This window comes from Lissotriton helveticus, chromosome 11 (assembly GCF_964261635.1).
Source record: "Lissotriton helveticus chromosome 11, aLisHel1.1, whole genome shotgun sequence".
Taxonomy (NCBI): Eukaryota; Metazoa; Chordata; class Amphibia; order Caudata; family Salamandridae; genus Lissotriton; species Lissotriton helveticus.
The window spans coordinates 489,408,605-489,433,120 of record NC_136072.1 but is presented as its reverse complement, the minus strand read 5'-3'; the positions used below and the strand labels follow the sequence as shown (position 1 = coordinate 489,433,120).

Below are 24,516 nucleotides of genomic sequence, written 5' to 3'. Positions count from 1 at the left end.
AACATACATAATAGCTGCATGGTATTATACCATTTTAGCCAGACATCTCTCTGAATTCCATGGTGGCTTAAGGCCTTATTATGATTTTGGTGGTATGGGAGCGGGTCGCCACGCCAGCGTCCTGCTCCCGCACCGCCAAAGCCATATTTAAACTGCCCGCCGGATTCCGACTGGAATCCAGGTCGGGTGGTCCTGCCGCGGTTGGCCCACGATGATGCCTGTTTTAAAGGCTCATAGTAGAGCCATAACAGGCATAGCAACGGGAAAGCCATTGCAGGATCCTGCAGGGCATGGACTGTAAATTCCATGCCCTGCAGGAACTGGGGGTGCATGTAGACAGAGGGGCACACCATATGCCCCCCTGCATGCATTGCCTAGTGTAGAGGCAACATGGGGCACTGTACGACCCCCTCTATTTCCACTCCACCGAGAAACATCCAGACCTACGCTTGCCCGAACAACGAATTTGCCTTAACCATGTATATGTGTGGTGAAGGCAAATGCGCTTTAGTGTGTTGGATGAGCAGGGACTTGAAAGAGGAGCATCAGGAAGTGGACACTGACAGGTAAGTGGGGCTGGGGGGTTTGGGTTGTTTTCAGGGGTGGGGGTTCAGGGTAGTTTTCTGGGGTGGTGGGGGTTCCGCGTAGTTTTTAGAGGTGGGGCTTCAGGGTAGTTTTCAGGTGTGCTGTTTTTTTTTCCAGGGGTGGTGGGGGTTCGGGGTAGTTTTTAGGTGTGGTGGGGGATTGGGGTAGTACTCGGGTTGGGGTACAGGCTAGTTTTCAGGGGTGGGGGCTTCCTAGTAGTTTTCAGGGGGGTCCAGTAGTTTTCAGGGGACATTTTTAGGGCTCGGAGGTTCAGGGTAGGGATTAGGGTCTTTCTAGAGCTGAGGGGGAGGTCGTGGTAATGTTTAGGGCTTAGCGGAGGGCAGGTTAGTATTTTGGACTGGAGGCAGGGAAGTTTTTAGGGCTCGGGGAAGAGGTTGGTTTTCAGGAGGGAGTGGGGTAGTTGTAGGACTCAGGGCGGAGGCAGGGGTGGTGGGTCAAGTCTTAATCACGGAAATGTGTTTACCATACTTGATTTGACAACGTAAAATGCATAGTAAAGGCATATTCATGTATAAGACTTGCGTTGTACAGACTGTGGAACCTGCATGCATTGTAAACACATGCGTGATTCCATCCCACAACCTCTCCACCACATTTTTCATGGCTGGCTCACCGCCAAGAATATTGTGGCCTCAAAACTGCTGCAACACCCCTGGTGGCTGCGGTGGTGCCAATGCAGTCAGACGGCCCAAGACGTAATGGGGCGGGCAGACTGCTGGTGCCCACACGTCACAGTGGCTAGGGCGGTCTGGTGGACCTCCGAAGTCATACTAAGGCCCTAAGTCTTTACCACTCCATTGATTTTGGAGAGAGATCATGGTCAAACCGATTGCATTTATAAATGTTCATTATTCTTCGTCTGTACTAAATTTCTGTTCCAAAACATACAATTCGGAGGGGAGGTACTGATTGGCCTGCATTCTGTTCTCCGAAGGTCCATCTATTTTTCTTATCCCAATGGGGATTTGTTAGTGACATGCCATTCTCATCTTTATTTTTTATATTATATCACACCAGTAATGTCTTTTTACATTTCTGTTTAATTCACCATTCAAACATTTTCATTAATCACATGTTTAAACCTTCGGCAATGAAGATAGCTCAGACATTGGAAATCCCAATAAACCCTAGTTGCTGATGCAACTGCATCTGCCACAATAAACAAGCACAGGAGGTTACCCGTAGACCCAGTTGAGACCTGGGTATCCAGTATTATATCAAACAGAAACGTCACAACAGGTAATATTCATAGACAATTTTGTAAATCGTGCACTATAATTGCAAAAAGGAAGAATCAGGGAGACATCAATGATTTTTGAAATTGTAAAGAGCAGTCTGTATTTAAGGGGAATGAGTACAAAAACAATGTCAGCACTATTTGCGCTGAATGTGGGTCTAAATGAATTTCTGGTTCTTTAACTTGTTGATGGCTCTGAATGTCCATAAAAATTGCATTGGAACTTTTGTAAATTAGCAACCTTCTAAGTGGTTGTAAATCATATATTTCTTTCCTTGCACCGCTTTCACAGTTTTTCCTTATCCTTATAGTGCTGACATTGTTTTTTGGAGGCCAAAGAATGACAAACACAGTTTTCGGGTTAAAACCTGCTCAAACTGAAAATATTTTTCCTACCCAATGCTTGCTTACATTTCAGAGGCAGAGTAGAGATAGCCCAAATAAGGTTAATAGCCTGCCACACCATGATCAGCAAGGTCATCGGGTGACTTCAAACGAATTTTGTTGCCCGCGCTGCATCACATTTGGCGATGCAGCGCAGGTAACGAAATTCGTTTTTTGTTTTGGTCCATATCCCGCATTTTACAACCCCCCACCCTGACCCTCCCCCGCCTGACGTCACCGCCCCGGTATAACGCCCTGCACGGGCCAGGCCTGCCTTTGTATGATAAATTACGTTTCACATGTAATTCCCTGTGCTCCTTGTGCGCCAAACTTAATGGAAACACCCTGAAATTGGGTAAAGGGGCATTTTAAAAAGGCTTGCAGTACTTCCCAAAGCCCTTTCCGTCTCATTTTTTTGGTACAAGATCAATGCTTATGCTGCCTGAAGTATTCTCTCCTCTTAAACCTGCCCTCACCCTATGCGCTTACTTCCTCCTTGCCGAGGGACTAAAAACCTCTCCATAACATTGAGCCAGAGATCTAAATTTCTCTGTCCCACCTAAATTCTGTGTGTTCTCCTTGTACCTCCAGAAATACTCATCATAATTTGATCCCACATCACTGGATTTGTTTGCTTCATGCAGCTTATGCACATCTTTACAATATTTAGGTAGGCCAGACCGCAAGTAAGGACATCTTTCCATAAAATGTGCCCATCTTCCCATATAACATGAATTATTAAAGGAAAGCCTGACCTCCAGTTGTCAAAAGTTCTGTGAACCTGTTGCCTCTGCTGCTTCTTATCAGGATCCACCCACACATCTTCAAACTGTGCCACGACTGTCTCAGTCCCCTCTCCATACAGGAGTGCAAACATCAAGAAATCTTCTAGGTTCAAGACTTTGACCTTCAACTCCTTAGGCACATGTACGGCAATATCCACCATTCCCATTTTTGCTGAGACTGATACTGCGTCTTACACCTTAATTAGGTGTCAAATTAAAATCCAATTGCACACCAGCCTTGGTCTTGGCAACTTCGACAACTTCCCCATCACCAGTCCATTCTCCTTACATCCTTTGCCATGCTTCTCTTCCTTTTTAGTTTTATCCTAGCCACTCTTTTGTTTGTCTTCTTCTAACTCATACAAGGCTGTTTCTAATTCATCCTTCTCCTCTGTATTCCTATGAATTAGGGGGGCATTTCCAATAACGGGCGGTCAAAATGCCGCCCGCTATCATGTCAGTCCGGATACCTCCTGACAGGCAGACGACAGTCTGACTGCCGAATAGGATGTGCCCGCTGGGCGGGTGGGCAGAAATGTGCTCTTTTACACTGCAGCTTGTGCTGTAGCCCAGGAGAAGGGCCGCAGCACAAGCTGCTGTGTAAAAGGGCACTTTGTGTACATTCATGCACCATGTGCCAGTCACCATGTGGTGCCTGGCACACTGTGCATGGATGTACATGAGGGCACTACAGGTGCCCCCAGGCCCACTTTATAGTGGCCCACAGGGGGTGTGGGCCCTGGTAGGGGCCTTCAAGTCCATTTCCGACAGCCTTTTCATTGCTGGCGGACCACCATGAAAAGGCTACTGGAAACGTACATCATAACCCTTATGGCCGTGCCTCCACAAGTACCACCTCCATAGTTGCAATACGATTCTGACCGTTGCCTGACTTGATCTTCGATCCTGTCAGAGGCGGCGGTCTTTCCCCCGACCTTAGCAGTCCGACCACCTGCATTGAAATGCGGTGGTCGGAGTGATGGCCGGTCTGTCAGGCAGACCACCACAGACTGCCTGTCGGTGGCAGGCTGCCCAACATTGTAATTAGGCTCCAAGTCCTTCCGTCCACTTCTGTCCCTCCTCCCTCGGGTATCCTATTCGCATGGATTCTCCTTTGCTCCAATCTCCCATCCCCAATGAAGTCCTCCACCTGAAAAGGTGGTAAAAGTCCACACACAAAGTCAGTGGAAAACATTGTATTTAACTTTTAATTGAGTACCTCTAATGCTGCACATAATGCAGAATCCAAACTTGTGCTAGCCCCTTAAATTGACCGATCGTTTATTATCACTTTGGTTACATCAGCATGGGCAAAAATCAGTGAATTATGTGATCCTTTTCATATCTTCTGAGGGGCATCTTACTACGGTTTATCCTCCCCAGGGGCGGCTCTAGGCTCATGGTGGCCCTGGGCAGGGAGCATAGGAAGGGGGCCCCGGAAGAGTCGGTCCGGGCGTGGAGGCCAGTGAAGAGGGGGGGGGGGGGGGGCAGGGGCACCCACGCAAATATGTATCCATCCTTAGAGGATTATTATATTAAGGATATATATTGTCGTGGTGTCCCCTGGGGTTTGGTGGCCCTGTGCAGGTGCACACCTTGCACATGCCTAAGGCCGTCCCTGTCCTCCCAGATTCCTTTCTGAACATTGCTAATTGATGAATGCCGTGTACAACACTGCACTTTTGGATTTTTCTTGCCTGTGAAAGTTAACGAACTGCATAGTAAGTGAGTTTGTGGTTGCACATTATGGCTCGTGTGTTGTAAACATTTTTAACCAAAAGAACATGTCCGGAGTGTGCACGAAGAATTTGTGAGTTCATCAGATTACCCAGCCAAGGGTGCTTCTGAAAACCTACTTAGGGTTTCCTCTTTGCAAAAACGACTTCTTATACAACTGTCTTCATAATGTTAGCGTGGCATACTTTCGGCTCCCAGCCTCATAATTTTTTTGGAGCGTCTTGGTGAAAATCTTTCACTTATATGGTGTTGCTACCTGTTTTGCTTGTTGTGCCCCTTCCATACTTTTCTGTGGTATGACCCAACTTTTTCAACGTGAGTCACTGAAAAAGAATACAAATTTATGCTCACAACAGTATGAAGTGGTTTACCAATAGAGGTTGCTTGCACACCAGTATTTTTATGCGTAACGTGTCCCAAAACCTCTGTGCAATTTCAAATCATTTCTGAACCGAAGCATGCTTCAATCTACAGATTGTTGGTCGTGAGCAGTGACTCCGATTTATTCAACGCTCTCTTACTGTTGCTGCCGAGAAGTGTAATTTGCAAATAATATGTTCCATTTCATGTACACGCTGCTCGGTTCAGATATAGGTGGCAAAATATTACACCACAGACTGTTGCAAGGGACGTCTGTACCCAAAGTATAAGTGTTTTTTGTCATAGACAGGGACATTGCCGTTTTCAAAGTACTGGCAGCTTATAGATATAATAATAGTAAAAGAAAAAAAATAGTCATATAATTTCAAGCACAGACACCAGGCAAATAAATACACATGGTAAAGAGGCAATACTCAATGGGAGGGAACACACACTGTTCAGAAGTTGTGACACAAATAAGAAGCAGGCAGATAAATGATAGTGACAAGGAAGGCCAATCAATTGTAAAGCAAGAGGCTTGCTCCAAGCCCCTCCATGTTTATAATAAGCCACAATAAGCCTTGCAACAGACAACGCATGTACTGTCTAGTAGGCTTGACTAAAATCACTATGCTCTCAGTCGCTAAGTCTGCAAGGCCATGCTGTTAAGTGAGCCCCTCTCCTTTGAAGGGCTTTCACTCGGTTGCACTACACTCATACCAACACCTGTATGACCAGTTCGGGAGGCCACAGTCATAAAAGGGACTTTTGGTGTCTGTGCTCTCCTTCCAGTGCTATTAGTCATGTAGTGCCCATGTTGTTCTTGGAGCTGAGTGGCCAATGCCACACAACACATCAGTCAGACTTTGTATTTCTTTCTATAAACCATTACATTTTAGGGCTTAGTTCCATTGATTTGATTCATGTTATCCCAAACAACAGCTTTTACACTCCTTTGGTTCAGTAAAAGAAATCAGGAAACAAGCTACAAGGAGCTATGAAGAGAAAGAGGAATCTTGTAAATGCCTGGCACGCAGGGGAGTGGAAAATAGCCCCTGGAAAAATGTTTGTGAGTACCCATGCTTTACAGTTTCCTCATTATGGAACATTTAATTTGAGAATCATTGAGAATTTGTGGAGGAAAACATACGAAATTAGATCACCAGTTAGACAGAGGGAGCAAGTTAGTCAATCTGGGACCAGCAAGTAACTGGGACAGCACTTGATTGCCCCGAGGGTGGTCTGAGCGATTCAGTTATTGATTTTATGTAAGGGTCTCAGCCAGTAAAATTGACTACGAGAAGTAGTGACCCTAATGAAAGGACTAATGCAGCAAGAAAGCGAGTTCTACCTGGAGACGGTTGGCCTGGAAAAGGTGAAATACTTCAACGTTGCTTAACTGAAGGATGAGTGCGAGTACCGCAAACCACAACTGAAAGTTCCGAACAGACTAATTATAGTGAAAGTGATGATGAGCAAACAGCTGTAAGGAGATCAAAAAGAGCGAGAATACCCAGCCAAAAGTTTGTCTCTTGAATGGACTTATCTGGCTACAAATGAATAGGAGCAGGAGTTTGCTACCTTTTGCTTTTACAATATGAGTCCATCTGAACCTTCTTGAAACAAACTTTGTTGTGGATTTGAATTTCAATCTTCATGTACCACTTAATAGCCTGAGAGAATTTATCCTAAGTATACTCATCAACAAAGGTGATTTGCATATTTCTCATTTTGAACAGAACCATTAAGCTTTGCCTTTGTATTTTTATGCCGAACTTTGCTAAATTGCTCAAACAAATTGCTGCCATTAAAAAACATATTTTAGATAACGGTCTGAATCGTGAGAAGCCATGAGGCCTAACACTGAAATCTTAGATACAAACATGTATATGCTGGAATTATATCTGTATTGGATTGATATTATTTGCATTGTTTATTATTTAAATTTTCCGTATTATGTACCCGTTCAAAATCCTAGGTTTATCACTACTTTAAAAACCGCTAAAATAATTAGTATTAATTTTATTGCTTTAAATAGTGAGACTTTACATCTTGATTTCTCAAAAACTTGTTTGCTAAATGTCTACACTAGGTTACTAAATAAATACATTTACACAATGGATGCTGGAGATTGCTACATATGTACGCAAATACGTGCTTCAGTTGCCGAAGATGTTACCTATCATAGTTTACCATTAACATATGGAATTTCTTGCAGTGTATTGACTAGTTTGTTTTATGGGTTCTGATTGATTTCAATATCATTATTCAAATCAAGATCTGAACTTTTCTGAACTTCCTGTACTAAAAAGCTTAAACCCGCACCCTGAAGCTTCACTTGCTGAAACAATGGGCTATCTATTAAATCACTGACAGAATATTGAAGGACAGAATATCAACCTACAGAGATATCGACGCAAGAATATGGAAGTCAAGAATATAGACATCCTATCTACATTATGGTAAATACAAAAATATTGAGAAAAAAAATATTGATGTAAAAAATATTGTTGTTAAAAATATCGTTTTTTATTTAAGTAAAAAAAATAATGTAAAATAAAGTAAATAATACATGTAATTAAAATAAACTTAGTTAAAAATATTTCAAAATGTTTAAAATTATAAGTAACATATATATATAATGTGAAAATTATTTAAACATACACATATAATATATAATATATAAACTTACGTATTCTTATTTTTTTAATCATTATTTTAATAACTTATAAATTGTAAAAAATCTTATAAATTTATAAATTATAAATACAGCTATACACATGAAACAATAATATAAATAATAATGTAAATAAATATATATAACAAATAAAAAAATAGCATTATTTGTAATCTTTTTTAAATTAATTATATACTACATTAACTAAAATAATACAAAAAATATTAGATAGCGGAGGGAATAAAATTACCATTCCAACTCCAAACAGTGCAACAGTAGGGAAAGTGTTGGATAGCGTAAATGTAAAAATTACTATTCCCACTCCAGTGAGTGCAACAGTAGGGAAAGTGTTGGATAGCGTAGGGGTAAAATTACTATTCCCACTCCAGTGAGTGCAACAGTAGGGAAAGTGTTGGATAGCTTAGGAGTTAAAATTACTATTCCCACTCTAGTGAGTGCAACAGTAGGGAAAGTGTTGGATAGCATAGGGGTTACATTTACTATTCCCACTGCAGGGAGTGCAACAGTAGGGAAAGTGTTGGATAGCCTAAGGGTAAAAATTACTATTCCCACTCCAGTGAGTGCAACAATAGGGAAAGTGTTGTATAGCGTAGGAGTTAAAATTGCTATTCCCTCTCCAGGGAGTGCAACAGTAGGGAAACTGTTGGATAGCATAGGGGTAAAAATTACGATTCCCACTCCAGTGAGTGCACCAGTAGGGAAAGTGTTGGATAGCGGTTGAAGCAGAATTAAAAGAGAGAAACGGGAGCATGAATAGAGGTGAGTATGTTAATGAAATAGTAGGTGATAATTTTTGGAACCTTAATACCTTCCATAGCAGTAGCATTAAACTTGATAAATTAGCCATCTGTCCAGCTGGGGGATTTTCTGTTCTAGATATTGAAATGATTTCAATAAGATCAATGGTGATGTAAAGTCAACTTACACTTGACAGCCTTTTCGAGAAGGAGGGTGGAGTCTTTTAAAAGTCCGACAATGTTGCACTTGCATATCGGATTAGAGCAGAGATTTAGAGAGGTATATTAAAAACCTTGCTGACTTAAAGACTTGAAAGGATTAACATTTGACAGTGCCTGGGAGATAATAGGGAAGGGAGTATCGACCGTTAGCAACTTATGTAAAGGACTAATGACTTCAATCTTGAGACCATTAGTGGCAATCTCTTCATGCATTTTGCTGCTGATATTATCTATCAAATTCTGAAAATATAAAAAGAATACACAAGGAGTGAAAAGAACATGATCTGATCTTGAACTAGAAGACGAACAATGTAAATACTATGATGAAATTAAATTCTAGAAGAGTTTTGAAGAAAAAGGCTTAAGAAAACAAAAATGTGATTTGTGATGATCGAATGTGGATTTTGTGAAGGCTTAATTTGCCATCCCAGGGGGGCTCCATGCTGTGTAAAAGTGATCATGTTTTACGCAACACATAAATCAATCTTGACAACGAAAAAATAAATGTGCACTTTGCACACATCTAGAAAAACAACACTGAAACTGAGAGAAGTTGAAGTACCTGCACTGTGTGCTTGACTTGGTGGAAACAGTAGGATTAAAGACTACTTATACAAAAATTCTCCACCAATATCAATCAAAATGCGCTATACGTCGCAGATAAATGGACACCCAAAAAGCTGGCCAATGGACAAAGGCATGCCACAGTCTGAGATTAGGAAACAATCATGATAAGGTTAATACAATGCATGCTCTTTCAGTCAAAGGGCCCAGCTTCAGAATTGAGTTAACACTAGACAAAATTAAGGGACCAGTTCACACTGAAGAGATATAATGTGTGACAAATAATCATAGAACAATCACCCTCTCTACAGACATGGATCGGGCATAGAAAATAAGGAAATAACAAAAAGTCTTAGCCTGATAGACAAAAGTAAAATACCATGTGCTTAAAGTGTCCTGGTAAGATACCAGTGATCAGAACAGCAGAGCGGTGAATGATATAAAAGGTGTAGAGTCAAGATAGGAAATAAGGACACACTTAAACGCAGGTAGAGAAAGAATATATGCATATGGCTACCTGGGGCTTCTGGCCCTCCGGGCTGATCACAGCAAACAAACAATTTTCCACTTTATAAAAAGAAGGAGTCCAGAAAGTACCTGGTAGGGGACAGAAGCAAAGAAGAATGAAGCATAGAACAACGATACAAGGAATAAGAGAAAGTGCAGGTGAAGAAAAAGAGCATGAACACGGGGTATTACTGCAGATAGCAAACAAAGCTTGATATGAACAAATAGAACTAGGTAGGAATGGTTCAAAACAACGTGGCTAGGAAGACTGGTATAATGCAGATAATAGCTCCTCCATGCATCTCCAAAAAAACAATTGGGTCTGTTAAAGAAAATAAAGTGCTCATTCAGGAAAAACGAGTCAAACATGCTCTGACCGGGCGGCTGGGAAACTATCTGTCTCACTATTCACCACTCCCACGGCAAGAAACACGCTGCTGCAATATAGCAGTTTCCATCCTAGGTGCCAAAAAGATGGCATTCCATTCAGCCAATTTCTGCGCCTTAGCAGAAATTGTACCACTATTAAAAACTACCTGGTACATACCGAAACTTTGAAAAATAAGCTCATCTTGAGAGGATACCCTACTAGGCTTATTAAAGATGCCCTCAAGTGAGTGAAGTACTACGACTGTGAGACCATGTTTCAACCCAGAGACAAGGAACAGACTGACAGAGTGGTATGTGTTACCAAACACTCGAACTATGACCACAAGATACGCCAAATAATCAATTCTCAACGGCATATCTTGAACATGGGTCAGCAGCCACAAATTATCCAGAAGCCTCTCTTTGCCTTCAAAAGGAATAAGAACCTTAAAAATATCCTAGTGAAGGCCAAAAGATCTCCCAAATACCATTTAATTCAGAAGTCCATTAGAGGGAACCTACCGATCAACGGCAACCACAAATGTCGGACTTGCCAAGCCTGTCCAAACGCCATAGTGAACGACCAGGTTTGCATCAACGACCGCACGGTATCCCTTAAAGACATGACCAACTGTTGATCAGCCAATATTATCTACATAATCCTTTGCCCCTGTGTTTCAGCATATAAGGGAGAAACTGGCTGGAAGTGCAGAATCCGAATAGGGGAACATAATTCTAACATAAGGCTACATAAACATGCTGCCCCCCAGTAAAGTACTGGATCGAGTACCAACACACAGAAGGTGACCTCTGTTGGACCATACTGGAGAAGATACATGCCCCCAGTGGTACTGATGTAAATGCTATACGCAAGAAAAGAGTGGTATATTGGATCTATACCATTAACACGAAGGAGAAGGGACTCAATGAGGATCTCCCATGGGAGAATGCCATCATCTGAGGGATTCTGTGGATTCCGTGTAGGGTTTTAGAGTGTACAAGAAAACGTGGTGCCTGTGCTGGTAGCGGAAAGTATGGGTAAAGACACAAGATAAGAATGGTGCAACACGGTCAGAGGTGACCCAATAAACCTCTGTAGGGGTTGGCATGGGCCCAACCAAATAGATACAACACAAGTCCTGTGCACACGTTATGAAGAGTTAATCATACAGGTTTTCTTTTAGAAGAAGAATAAGGAGTGCAAAAACATGAGTAATGAGACAAGGTAGACACATATAAATAGTTTCTTTCAGGTGTATTGGGCCTTCCTGTTCTGGAAGGTTGACATCAAGACAAAAAAACAACAACCAGCCGACACGTGTTTCGTCAAGCGAGCCGTTAGCTCGTGACTCTTCAGGGCTGTGGGCGGTGTGAGTGAAAACGGTTTGGGTAGCCGGTGATAGTTCGAACCCGGCATAAACGGGTTAAGTACCATGGACTTTCGGTAGGGTTAACAGGAAAGTAGAGCAACCGGCGGGTACATCCGTCGTTTTATTTGGCAATTTCGATGAAGATGCCAAATTGGATAAAGAGCGTGGTGTTTCACATCCGTGTGGGAGAAGTATTCTGTTGGCTGCGGTGTGGGGCTCCACCCACTCTGGCCTTCTCTTACCCTCCCAGGATCCTGCCCCAGCCACTGGGTTTTTCTGATGCGCGGACCCCACTCGCACGCATTTATTCTTGAAACTGTTTTTGTAATAATTCTATTGTTTTATAGTCATCATTTGTAGCAGACCGGGGATTATACTAATTGTTCCTATAGCCTTTATTGTCTTTAATTCTTTTAGTCGACCTACCTGCACTTGGGTAGCACCTTTGACAGCGCTGTTATTTTGTTTTTTCATGGGCTGCCTGCGCTTGAACTTTCTTTAGGAGCCCTTATTCCCTTCCCAGGCCGGCTACCAGCCGCCATCGCAGTAGGTGTGGTTTCGTCCCCACTTCCCATACACGCCCTCTCTGATTGGCTCTGTATTTAAATACCGCTTTGCACCAACCAGCGGCTTGGCTGTTCCGGCATTTGACCGGTCACCGATGTGTGTACATAAAAAAAATCACTATTAATGTTATTATTCCCTGGTTATTGTGGTCCACTTATTTTTGTACTGCCTTTGTTGCTGTGAGGATGGCTGGATTCCCGAGTTTCAGAACGCATGAGTATGCATGGCTATGAGTCTTTTGGTGTGAATGGCTGAGTGAGTATGTTGTGGAATGTTATTTGTCTCCTTTTTATCTCCTATTTATTGCCTATTTAAAACATTATAATGTGAATTGATTATTAATAAATTTTGATATGTTTTGAATCTCAGACTGTCGCATGCCTTTGTCCATTGCCCAGCTTTTTGGGTGTCCATTTATCTGCGATATATAGCGCATTTTGATCGATACAGGTAGAGAATTTTTGTATAAGTAGCCTTTGTTTCTTTCCCCTGCTTCTCTACCTTCATCCGTTATCACGGGCCCCCTCTGTCTGAGTATAAACAGTAGGATTAATCAAATCAAATAGTACATTTAAGATGTTTAGTAACTGATTATCTTATATTCTTACAAGGATGTCATGAAAATTAACGATGAAACTTAGCATTCGTTATGACTTGATTGTAGAGCGCCATAACAAACTTGACAGTGGTGCAGTTCATGCCTGCAATGTATTATATGATTAAAACTTTCAGTATAACTGCCTAACAATATAAAGATCTTTTAATCATAGAAACAATTTTTTTTAATGATTTTTAGAAATAGTTTGCTTGTTGCTACTTTTTGAAATTGTGGTAGGCCACAATGACAGTTGAACATTTCTGAGTAACAATTACTGACAACCTTACAAAATGCTCATATATGATATGTTTGATTTAATTTGTTATGTTTGTACTTAATTAGGAGTTATTTTACTAAATAAGAAATGTTATCTTTAAAAAGCATCTGAATTGTTTTTTCCCTTAGGCTGCAATATTTCATAGCCTGATGTAAATGGAATTTGATAAGTTTCCTTAAATGTTGCGTTTTTTGTTCTTGTCCATGCGACATTCTTTAAGCGACAAGAGACTTATTTTGCAGCATTTCTTTCTGTATGAATGGTGGGAACCTGACCTTTGGAGTGATTCCATTGAGATCAACAAAATAAATAAGCTTTGTCAACTAACCTGTGAAGATGGAATGGACAGTCGTTTCTGATGAGGAGCATGGCAAAGTATGCTGGAGTATCAATTAGTACCTGGAGAATGGAAGAATGGTCACATGACGATTGATCATCGTAGGGTGACTATTGATGTCACCATGGACAATTTGGACTATAAAACGTGACTATCCTAGGTGGAGGGAGGGCCTGGCTACCCACTCTTCACATTCCTTGCCTCAAGCCTGCCTGCTGGACTTTCTCTATCACGTCCCTTGCCTTTTCGCCCATACTGATGAACTTGCCTGTTGGATGATTTGGTGCAGTTTGGTGAGAGACCACATTCGAACTTTCTTGATTTATGCTCCCTTCCCCGTGCCCATGCCCATGCCCATGGACGTTTCCCTAGCGGACTTTAACTTGATCCCAATGCCCATGCTTTGAGAACCCTTGTGAAACCATCCTCTTGCCTTTATTGCTTGTAGAAATCTCTAACGATTGGAACCATCCATTTATAGATGCCTGGATTTAGCTATAGATTTACTTTGACTAGATTTTTTATTTTAAATTTTGAGCAGTGAGACTCATGACTGAGCTTCTTCAAATCATACTTGTATGTTTTGATTTTGGATCTTTAACACAGTAACTAAACTATCTAAATGTATCTGAGTCTTTAATTGTGTCTTGATGTCCTTTCCACAGAAACTGTACCTACAATTATCCAATTTCTAAATGAACAATAGGCAAGGTCATAGATTATTTCAGAACATCAGGCTCTTTTGCTCTTGTTCTGTGTAGCCACAGCAGAGCTATTGGTTTCGATTATTCTTGTCAAGCTAAACTTCTTTAGGGGATTGGGTTTTCCAGTTGCATTACAGCATGGTAATATATTTGAACCTAATAACCAGTTTGTGAGTTGGCTGCCAATTAATGGTATTCATTGGGTGACCGACAGTGGGACATCCTGATTTTTCACCCCTCACTACGACGAAGAAAGTCCCATGGGAGGACCATCTCCCCTGAGTGTGAAGTACAGTGCTAGGTTGACTGAGTACAAAGCTTCCTCTGCAACAACAGCTACAGTACTCGAGAAATTACATCACAGTGTCAATCCCACAAACCAAACTGTTTTCCATTACACATGCCATTATCAGTAAGCATTGGTGCATAGACATAAACATTTCTAATAACAAAGGACTGCAGCAAACAAATAACTGGAAAGGGAAAAAACTCAACACTCAAACACAGAATCACAAATGCTGTGCATTGAAAGCACAAGATAAATCTTCTTCCTGGTCAAGCCCCCAGATATGCAAACACTCACCTGTCCAAATACCCTCCAAATAGGTGCCAAGTGTGAGTCACAGACCACTGGTTAACAATTACAGAAGCACAGAGCCACATTAACATCACACTACATGTGCATTGTCACACAAGTACCCAGGAAAAAATAGGCCTAAACTCTTTAACAAATGATCCCCAACTTTCAGGGACCAGAATAACCCATGGTACTGTAGCCACAACTACCAGCATGAACCACTCACACAAATAGGCATAGCAAAACCTTAAAGGGGCACAAAAGGGATAAATGTGCTGCCACTATCTACACACATTTTGATGTATATCACTTTAATACGAATAAAACATGTTCTATAGAATATACTGCAGTATGCACCAATACCCATCTTGGAAATGAGTTGACCATCATAATGACACTTGGTTTCCAAGGCGATACCACTGTGATCAACTTCAGCCATACACCTCGGCTATGCCATGCTACATTGAGGTGTAGGCATCACCTCCACATTCAATCAACTCCTTCAGGCACCTGCCATCTTCAGCGAGCCAGCTGCAAATTTTCCAGTCCATAGGTGCCAGTTCTGGGGACATGAAATCGCAGCAAATAGCATTTTCTCATACCTACAAAGACATGCAGATTAGTAAGGAAGTAAGGATTGTTCCACCTATTTAGAAATGCTACCTGGTAACTAATCTGGTCTAAACATGGAGGCCAGGTGGCTTTGTCAGAAAGTACCAGTCAGAAGAGCTGAAAAAATCTTCTGTTTCAGCCAACCTGACTGGCTACCTCTCAAGCAATGAGAATCATTATTTATATGTAAAGCAGACTGATTGACTGCTAGGCTACCAGTTAAAATAGATGGGGACTTCTGCATTTTCCAGGACTATTTTGTGGTCCACAGAGCGCAACACTCCAAATATGGATGAAAGCAGATTTTCACTGCCCAGGGTAATCTTCTGCCTTAGGGGCAGAAGAAAATAGATGCAAATATATCAACATAGCAGCAGATACGAGAGGTAGCACCTACCAAGCAGTGACACTAGTCCCTTCACTTGACACAAGAAGAATCACATTTATTTATTACTTGGTTATTGAGACTGCGATTAGCCAGCGATTATCCTGGCGTTTGGGTATGAAGCTTACTTTTCTTTTCGCATTGCCAGTTCTGCACACACCAGCAATCACAAGTTGTAACCTAATCAGAAAGGCCTGCATTACAAATAGGTAATAGGTGGCATGTGATTTCAAACTGAGCCTATCTGCCATCCTGAGTCAATTTCACTTGAAACACTAGAGGCTGCTAGAGGAAAGATATATTTCATAAACAATTTAAAAATAAATTAAGTACACCTCTGCCTTCCACCCTACTTTTCCGCTATTGGTAGCTCACCCAAAACTCTGCCTGCCCACTGGAAAAAAGAGAGAAATGCTTACCTGGTGTTCTGTCACCCTCTCACCACCAGGGCCATACTTTTCAAAAGAGGAGAGCAGACGGTGTGCTGGTAGTTGCTCTGTCAGAGCCACTGCCAACATGGATTTGACCGGCTGACAGCTGTCAATCTGCATGGATGAGCACCGACAATCCAGCCACGTCTTTAGGTCTGATGTGCATTGAGATTCAGTGGACGAAATTGTTGATGGCCGTATGTAGGGGTCAGTGCCCTAGGCCCCAATACACATAAAGGAAAGACACAGGCATAGTGTTAGAGTATCTGAAACTGGCCCAGGGCACCTGCGCATGGCCCCTTTTATTGGCAGGTTCACATGTCTTGTGACATCTGTGATGTATGGGTGTGGGGGTGAGTGTGGAAGCCAGCCCTTAGGGAGTGGCTGATGGAAGCACATCACAACTAAACACTAGAACGTAACCAGCCGATCACTACAGCCGTCCATCATCTGTCATTCCACTGTGCCCTTTTGGTCACTTGAGCATATCAATACCTACCCAGCAGCTTGCTTCAGAACTAGTTTATTCACAAGATTGACGTAAGAGTAGTGAATATGAAACTGATTATACACTGCTTTTATGCCAAAGCAGTGAAAAATACAATTTCCAACCAGGTATGTCTTAAGGATTTTAATAATCCAAAACGTGAAAAAATAGTGAAAAAAGCAAAATGGCACCTCACGTGCGCACTATTTTTTCACGTTTTGGATTATTACAATACATGGATGGATGTGTTTGTTTTGGTAAATACACCAAGGTGACCCTTCTAAAGACTATTAGATGGGCTTTGACTTTCATTTGACAAAAGACACACTTTTTTAGATAGAAAAATAGGCGAAGGAAGTGGTTTGATACTACCTTATGAGAAATTGAAGGAATAATCTACGTAAATACTAGGAGAAAGTTAGTCTACATCCACATTAGAGAAGAGATAAGCCTTAAGGAACAGGTCTTGTGTTATTTGGACTAGTTGAGAGGAGGGCGACCGTGCTCCTATAGCCCTCTATTGCTCCATATTGATAGAATAGATTGATCTAAAAGAAACCTTATTTAAGGATGTTGCATGAAACATAAACACAGCATTTCTATGTGTCTGTAATAGACTTTCACAGACCACTCAAACCAAAAATAAATGAAAGAGAATCAGCATTTAAAATAATGTGTTGAAGAATTATCCAAGGTCACCAGGGCAAGCCTTTGCAGAACAGAGGTGGGTTTATGAGGGGGCCTCCTGAAAGGCTGGGTCCAAGGGCCACAGTTCACTTTGCCCATACCTTCAAAGGTCTCTGTTTCGAAGCATGGTGTGTGATAAATACCCTTTGTGTGAGCTGTACGCGATAACAGTATTCTAACCTTCCTGTAGTTTGTCTTGCAGAAAGGGCAAAAATATTACAATTCAAACAGCCATTTCCACTGAAGAACATAATATTTTTTTATAATGCTGTATTGTTATTGCTTTTTACTTCTAGTTGCATTTTCAGGCACGTCTTGAAAATTCATACTGTGTTGAAATGTGCTATTTGTTATAGTTCTTGTAATTTGTCTTGTTGGGGTTCCAATAGTTTTTGCTTTTTTTTTCAGGTTTTCATCGCCCCCTTTTCAAGAGATCAACAGTCTTCTAGCAAGAGTCTAAACACTAACGACAGCACAAAGTCGTAAAACTAAGAACGGTATTGAATGAAATGTCCAAAGAGGGCAATAACATAAGAAGTTGCTACTGCTGCACCCCAGTAACCCCCAATCTTCAACTTCAATACCAAGAAAATGTTTTACTGCCCTCGATACCCTTAGCGGAGCAGCCATATGTGAGTGGGTACTCTGGAGCAGTCGCTGAACCTGCAGGAATGGTTTGTGATGAAAGCAGTCAACAGTTGAAGGCTGGAATTAGCCAGGAAGTGCTCCAGGAGGACATGGAGCTGACCAGTGGATCCAGTGGCAATGAAATGAACGAGAACGACTCAAATGGGCATGGTTCCAGTGGCAATGAATCTCCTGGCAGCGAGACCCTTCAGACTTCCAACGGCAGCTTGTATGACAGCCGTAAAGATGCAGAAATACTGATGGAGTCCTCAGAGAGCCTTAAAAGGTATTCCTGTGTACCTGAAGCATCGTACCTATGACATATAGGGCCTTAGCCACAAAGATTTTGCTATAAGTAGGTATGACTTACTCTTGTGGTAGTCCTGGCTTACTGCTGAATTCCAGGAGTAAGACAGAAGTATCTCTAATGTAACCCTCTAGCACTTTTGGCATACTCCTGGAACTTAAAAGTAAGCCATGAGTACTAGATGTATTACAAAGCAAAATGTTTGCCAGTTGGGCCCAATTTCTTGACAGACATCCAAAACCCCCTTGCCTAGGGAGACAGTGAACAAGACCATGGGCCGCAGCCATGTGCCACAGTGTTTTGGGGAGCCTGGGCCCATCAAAGATGCATATTTTTTTAGATTTATAAAATAGTCAAACACTGGAAGGAAAAGACTAACAAAAGGACAGAAGCACATTAAATATGCTCAGTGTTTATATGGCACTTAATTAATCGGGGTACCATGTATGTGCAACACAAGTACGGGTTTTCTCTCTTGCGCATGTTGGTAAAGCAGTGTAAGTACTCCTATTGTTTTGTTGCCAGTGATTTACTCATGAGGACCAGGAAACCCTCTGTTTCTGTCAGCAAAATATAAAACAACAAAAAACAATCTCCCTTGCTAAACGAAAGAAAATAAACTTTCATCGAAACTTTGAAAGTTCACTATTCAAGCATGAAAATGCCCGTCTGTTACAGTCGAAACCCAGAAAAAGACTAATGGTGAATTGATGCTTTTAATTGGATTGGGCTTTGAACTCCCTAGAGACAGCACAAGAAAGAGTGAAACAGGTGAAAGTATAGCAGCCAGCAGCTTTACAGCAATGCTAATATAGGAAATGGGAACTTGCATCACATATATCCTTGCCCTGGGAATTAACACAAATCTCTGGTTAGTCAAGTAAGAGACGAAGATGACTCGGGTATGATACATTTTTCCTATTTTCCCTTTGTTCTTCTAGGCTGAGCTTCTTGCATTAGGGCTCGTCCCAATTGTTGTGTGCCTCTTCCTGGATCTCTAAAACCCAAATGTGTCCTACTAGAAGTCACAATTTTCCGATCCCAAAAGTATAGGAAAAGTATGTCATCATTCCATTTTGGTGGGGCTAGTGCTTTTTTTTGTAGACTGTTGCTGGCCTTGTTGTCTCTCATAGGCATGCCCAAAGGAGTTCGAATTACTTAGGGGTCTATTACGATGGCGGGCGGATCGCCCTACTGGGCCGGCGGTAGCCACCGCTCGCCCGGCGGAGGCGATCTACCCGACTTCCGTGCCTGATTAGCCCCCACTATATTAGAATGGCTGAAGGGTCCGCGGAAAGACCGCCCGCCACTTTTCCACCGGTCGGACCTGGCGGAAAACGTGGTAATATGGTGGCGGTGTCTGCAAGACACGGCCATTCATATTATGATGATGGCGGAGATCAGCCTTTCCATGGAGGCGTTGCTGCCATGGAAAGGCATGCGGTTTCTGCTTTTGGGGGCCCGTTGCAGGCCCCCAAGGTGTTGGGGGTGTGGGGGGTGCATATGGGGGTACCTATGGTACCCCCCCTGCATTTGCATGCACAATGTGGCAGGCACCGCGCGGTGCCTGTCACGTTCTGCATGCAAAAGCAAGGCATGCATTTTTTACATTGCAGCGGGTGCTGCTTACAGTCAAACTCAAGAAATCATTAAATGCTGAAAGAGTCATTCTGTAAATCTTTAGGATCTCATCTAAAGAAAGACTCGGAAATTTTTGTTTGCAATTGTCTCCTTTTAATGTTGAAACATTGATATCCCAAGCTGCCCTGTCTTTGTTCTTTGGAGTCTGCTTCTGCACTCGCTGACATTTGCAGTCCTATTCCACGTGAAGAATATTAATTTCATCTGCCCATACACAAATGAGCACAGTTTAAACTCCTCACCCACACTTTCAAGGCACTATATAACACTGGCCCAGCATACCTCAACAGTCGCATCTGCTTTCAGAAAACTTCCAGACCTACCCTCAAATGGACTCCTACTTGCACGCATTTCATGCATATGGAAAACTAGCTCCAGAGGTTGAAATTTCTCATACATCACTCCTGAAACATGAAATGACCTACACCTACATAGACGACCCGCCTCTTCACTTCTTGAATTCCACATGAAGCTGAAGACCTTGCTTTTCAACATTGTCCCAATACATCCCAGGGTCTGCTAGACTCTCACCTGCTCCGAGCCAGGATACCCTCCCAGGTGATAGTGTGCTCTACAAATCTGCGTAGCATAACATTACATAACATCTTGTGGTGTCTCTAGTAGCAAATACCTAACAGGGCTGTAAGGAATGCAAAATAGTATTTGATAAACATTTGTATCGCCACTGTGGGTTGCTCCATTCTCTATGGGACAGGGCAAGGCATCATGTGGTAAGTATTAAATGAGATCAAAACACAAGGGCTATTGAGGAGAAGGAGATTGCTGAGGTAGTTTCTGAGCCCTCCACAAGGGCTTTGTTTGGGCTGAGGGAAGAATCTTGCAGGTAGGAGTAACAATATCCTCTACATAAAAGATTGGTTCTAAATTCAGTCCCGTTTTCTTATGGTTTTATCGTGCATACACTCTTAGAACATATTTTGTGTACAGATTTGTCTGCAAGGCTTCCGTAATTCAGCAGCAGGGTTTTCTCTTTGTCTTGTATACATGAGATTAAGGCAGGAGAATTGAAAAATCAATATGAGCTCATTTCATAGGAAAATACATATTTGATAGATGAGCTGCTCCATTCCCATCAACTACAATAGACCATTGTATGACAGTTGCATTGTAAAACATAACCATTTCTTTGTCAGTTCCAGATCAGCAAGTCAGTCCCTTCATGGGAGTTCCAATGCTTTTCGTCTTATGATGACAGACACGGAGCACAACTATTCAACAAGTGGATGCAGGTAATTCTGTATATGTGAGTCCTTAATCTGCCTGGAAAATACTGTTGCAACCGTAAGAGCCATATGTACTAACAACAATGAATAGTTCAGTGGAAAACAAAAATATCTTGATGTTGTGAAACGCCCTATACAGGTTGAAAGGTGCACCAGTGTAGACTGGCAAGATTTATTTCCATTTTGTGAAGGTATTAGCATGTGGATAGCAATGTGGCATTTGTAGAGAGCGAGATGTCAATACGAAATGTGCCCATGAAATCTCCTTTTAAGTTTTTTCCCTCGTTTTGAAATCACAATAAAAAGCAAATCAAAACATGTTGGTTTATATTAACCCCTTCGATGCTCACGACGAGCTCAGCTCGTCATGAGGTATACCTCTAGGGTGCTCACGACGAGCTCAGCTCGTCATGACCACACCCATTAACATTATAGCCCAGCACAGCAGAAGGATCTGTCAAGCAGCCAAGGTGTTAATGTGCACACTTATTTATGTTTTAAAAATGGAAAACATTTAGGTGTGTTTCCTGTGTAGGCTTGGGATGAGCTGGCCTAGCAGTTCATTTTACAGACGTACTACATTTTATATCTGTGTTGTTGATTTTAATCTAGCTAGGGTTAGTGGGGACTAGCTTTTCCCATTGGGCTTTGTACTTAGGGGAACAGCCTTGGTGGACTTATTTTGGACTTATTATTTCAGCTTTTTTTTGGGGAGTGGACAGGCATCAAAGCCACCAACAACTACCGCTACCACAGGTTGTGAGTTAATTGCTACCTCTTTCTTTTATCAGCAGACTCCAAAAAATGAAAACTGATTAGAGTTGTGACTAGAGTTTATCATGTATATATTGTTCCCCCTCTATGGGTTATCTTATTTTCATGGTGGCTGAGAAAAAGCTTCACTCTTTGCTTTTATATCTGTTTTGTGGGAAACTCGTATTTCCTTTGTTCGAAATCCTGCTCCTTCTCAGCCTCTTCTAAAGTGTAGGAAATTTGTTTCAAATGTTATGGGTAGAACATATACGATTCACTTGAAGTTAATTTCAGTATTTATTTGTGTGTTTGTATATGGTTTTGCTATAGAGCAAGCCTAGCCAAAATGCAACAGATCCTTGTACGTGGTTAAAACAAGCATAAGAATAATGAGTAAAAAAAAAGAAATTTGGGTTGTGGAGGGATAATGAAGTGTCATGGTTCACTGACCGAATATCGACACCTAAAATATCCCCATACCACAATATCAAGTTATAAATAATGATGTCAAAAATATCAATATCCTATATTTATAATGGTAAGTACAAAAATATTTTAAAAACATAGTAATGTCATAAATATAATTGTACAAAATATCGTTTTATATATATATATATATATTATTTTTTTACATACAAAGGGAGCGGCACAACCAGATAGTTTTTTTGAAGCCTTTTAATCAGCGCTGATTAAAAGGCTTCAAAAAAACTATCTGGTTGTGCCGCTCCCTTTGTATGTAAAAAGTGATTTTTGGGTCAGGATCCGACCCCTGGGCTGAGCACACACTGGTGAGCGCTCTCAAGATCTGCTGGATCACATTGTGACGATTGGATATATATATATATATATATATATATATATATATATATATATATATATATATATATATATATATATATATATATATATATATATATATATATATATATATATATATATATATATATATATATATATATAATGTAATGAGTGCAACAGTAGGGAAAGTGTTGGATAGTGGAGGGATAAAATTACTATTACCACTCCAGTCAGTGCAACAATAGGGAAAGTGTTTGATAGCAGAGGGATAACATTTACTATTCCCACTCCAGTCAGTGCAACAGTAGGGAAAGTGTTGGATAGCAGAGGGGTAAAACTTTGTATTCCCACTCCAATGAGTGCAACAGTAGGGAAAGTGTTTGCTAGCAGAGGTGTAAAACTCACTATTCCCACTCCAGTCAGTGCAACAGTAGGGAAAGGGTTGGATAGCAGAGGGGTAAAATTACTATTCCCACTCCAATGAGTGCAACAGTAGGGAAAGTGTTGGATAGCAGAGGGATAACATTTACTATTTCTATTCCAATGAGTGCAATAGTAGGGAAAGTGTTGGATAGAGGAGAGATACACTGTACTATTCCCACTCGAGTCAGTGCATCAATAGGGAAAGTGTTGAATTGCGGAGGGGAAACATTTACTATTCCCACTCCATTCAGTTCAAAATTAAAAACAAACAAAATATCATCAACAAAAAACAATTTTTTTTAAAAAGAAGTAAATTCAAAGATATTTAATATTAAAACAACATATAATGTTAAATACATATCACAAATATCTACAAATATTTTATTATAGTAAAAAATATTTTCAAACAGAAATATATTTTTATTTAGAAATTATGTATTAACAAATACATTAATTATTACATACATTTAGTCCACTTACCTCCTACCCTATAACACCACAATACTCACAACCCACATCTAAAATAAAAAAATGTATTTGCATAATTAACAAAATTAGTTGTCAATTAAACAAATATTTGTAATTAAAAAACAAATTAAAACACATAAAAAATTAATTGACGTCCAATTCTTTACGCCTATAATCCCCACAACCCACACCTAAAATTAACCTGTTAAAACATGTATAACACAATAAAACAAATTGCAATTAAATATCTAATAGTATTTACCAACTAATTATAAAGTAAATCAAATTAATTTACTCCCCGCCTTTAACCCATAAGCCCACAACCTGCACCTAAAATGAATTACACATTTACTATAATTATTTAGGAATTAATTAATTCATATTAATTAACAACTAATTAATAATTAATTAAAAATCAATTACTTCCCACCTTGTACTCCTATAAACCCCACAACCCACACATACAATTTAGCCCAAAAAATTAAAAACAGAATTAACATTATAAAATCCTAATTAAATAAATATTAATAAATAAAAAAGATGTATTCATTTATTATCATTCAATTACTTCCCACCCGATTCTCCTATAAACCCACAACCCGCCAGAGAACTAACAAAATGCAACATTTAATTAAAATAAAATTAATAACTACTAAAAATGTAACACATATTGAAAATCATAAACAATACTTATACAAAAAAACGCATCACATGCATTTAAAAATATATATTAAACTACATAACCCTAATTAAAAAAATTGATATTTTAAACAACTATATTTTTACAAACAATATTAATGACTTCTATATTTTTTTAATCGTTACTTCTTACCTTAAAGTCAATATTCTTAACCACAATATTCTTGCTGTTGATATTTCTGGTTCACAATATTTAAAACTAGATATTAGTGTAAGTCGACATTTCCAACTAGATATTTTGACTGAATACCAATACAGGAATGTTGTTCTAGATCCTGGGTGCATGAGTAGAAAAGGTCTGCAGGCTTGTTTTTTTCT

General features: G+C 40.6%; 1 protein-coding gene across 1 annotated transcript in view; it reads left to right on the top strand.

Moving 5' to 3' along the window:
- The window catches only part of LOC144792911 (period circadian protein homolog 2-like), a 385,755-nt gene that overhangs the window by 19,377 nt on the left and 341,862 nt on the right, over nucleotides 1–24,516 (top strand). Inside the window, exons 2-3 of the mRNA XM_078668113.1 lie at nucleotides 17,647–18,151; nucleotides 20,968–21,063. Coding sequence (XP_078524239.1) covers nucleotides 17,748–18,151; nucleotides 20,968–21,063 — 500 coding nt within the window. The 5' untranslated portion in view covers nucleotides 17,647–17,747. The remainder of the gene's footprint in view (nucleotides 1–17,646; nucleotides 18,152–20,967; nucleotides 21,064–24,516) is intronic.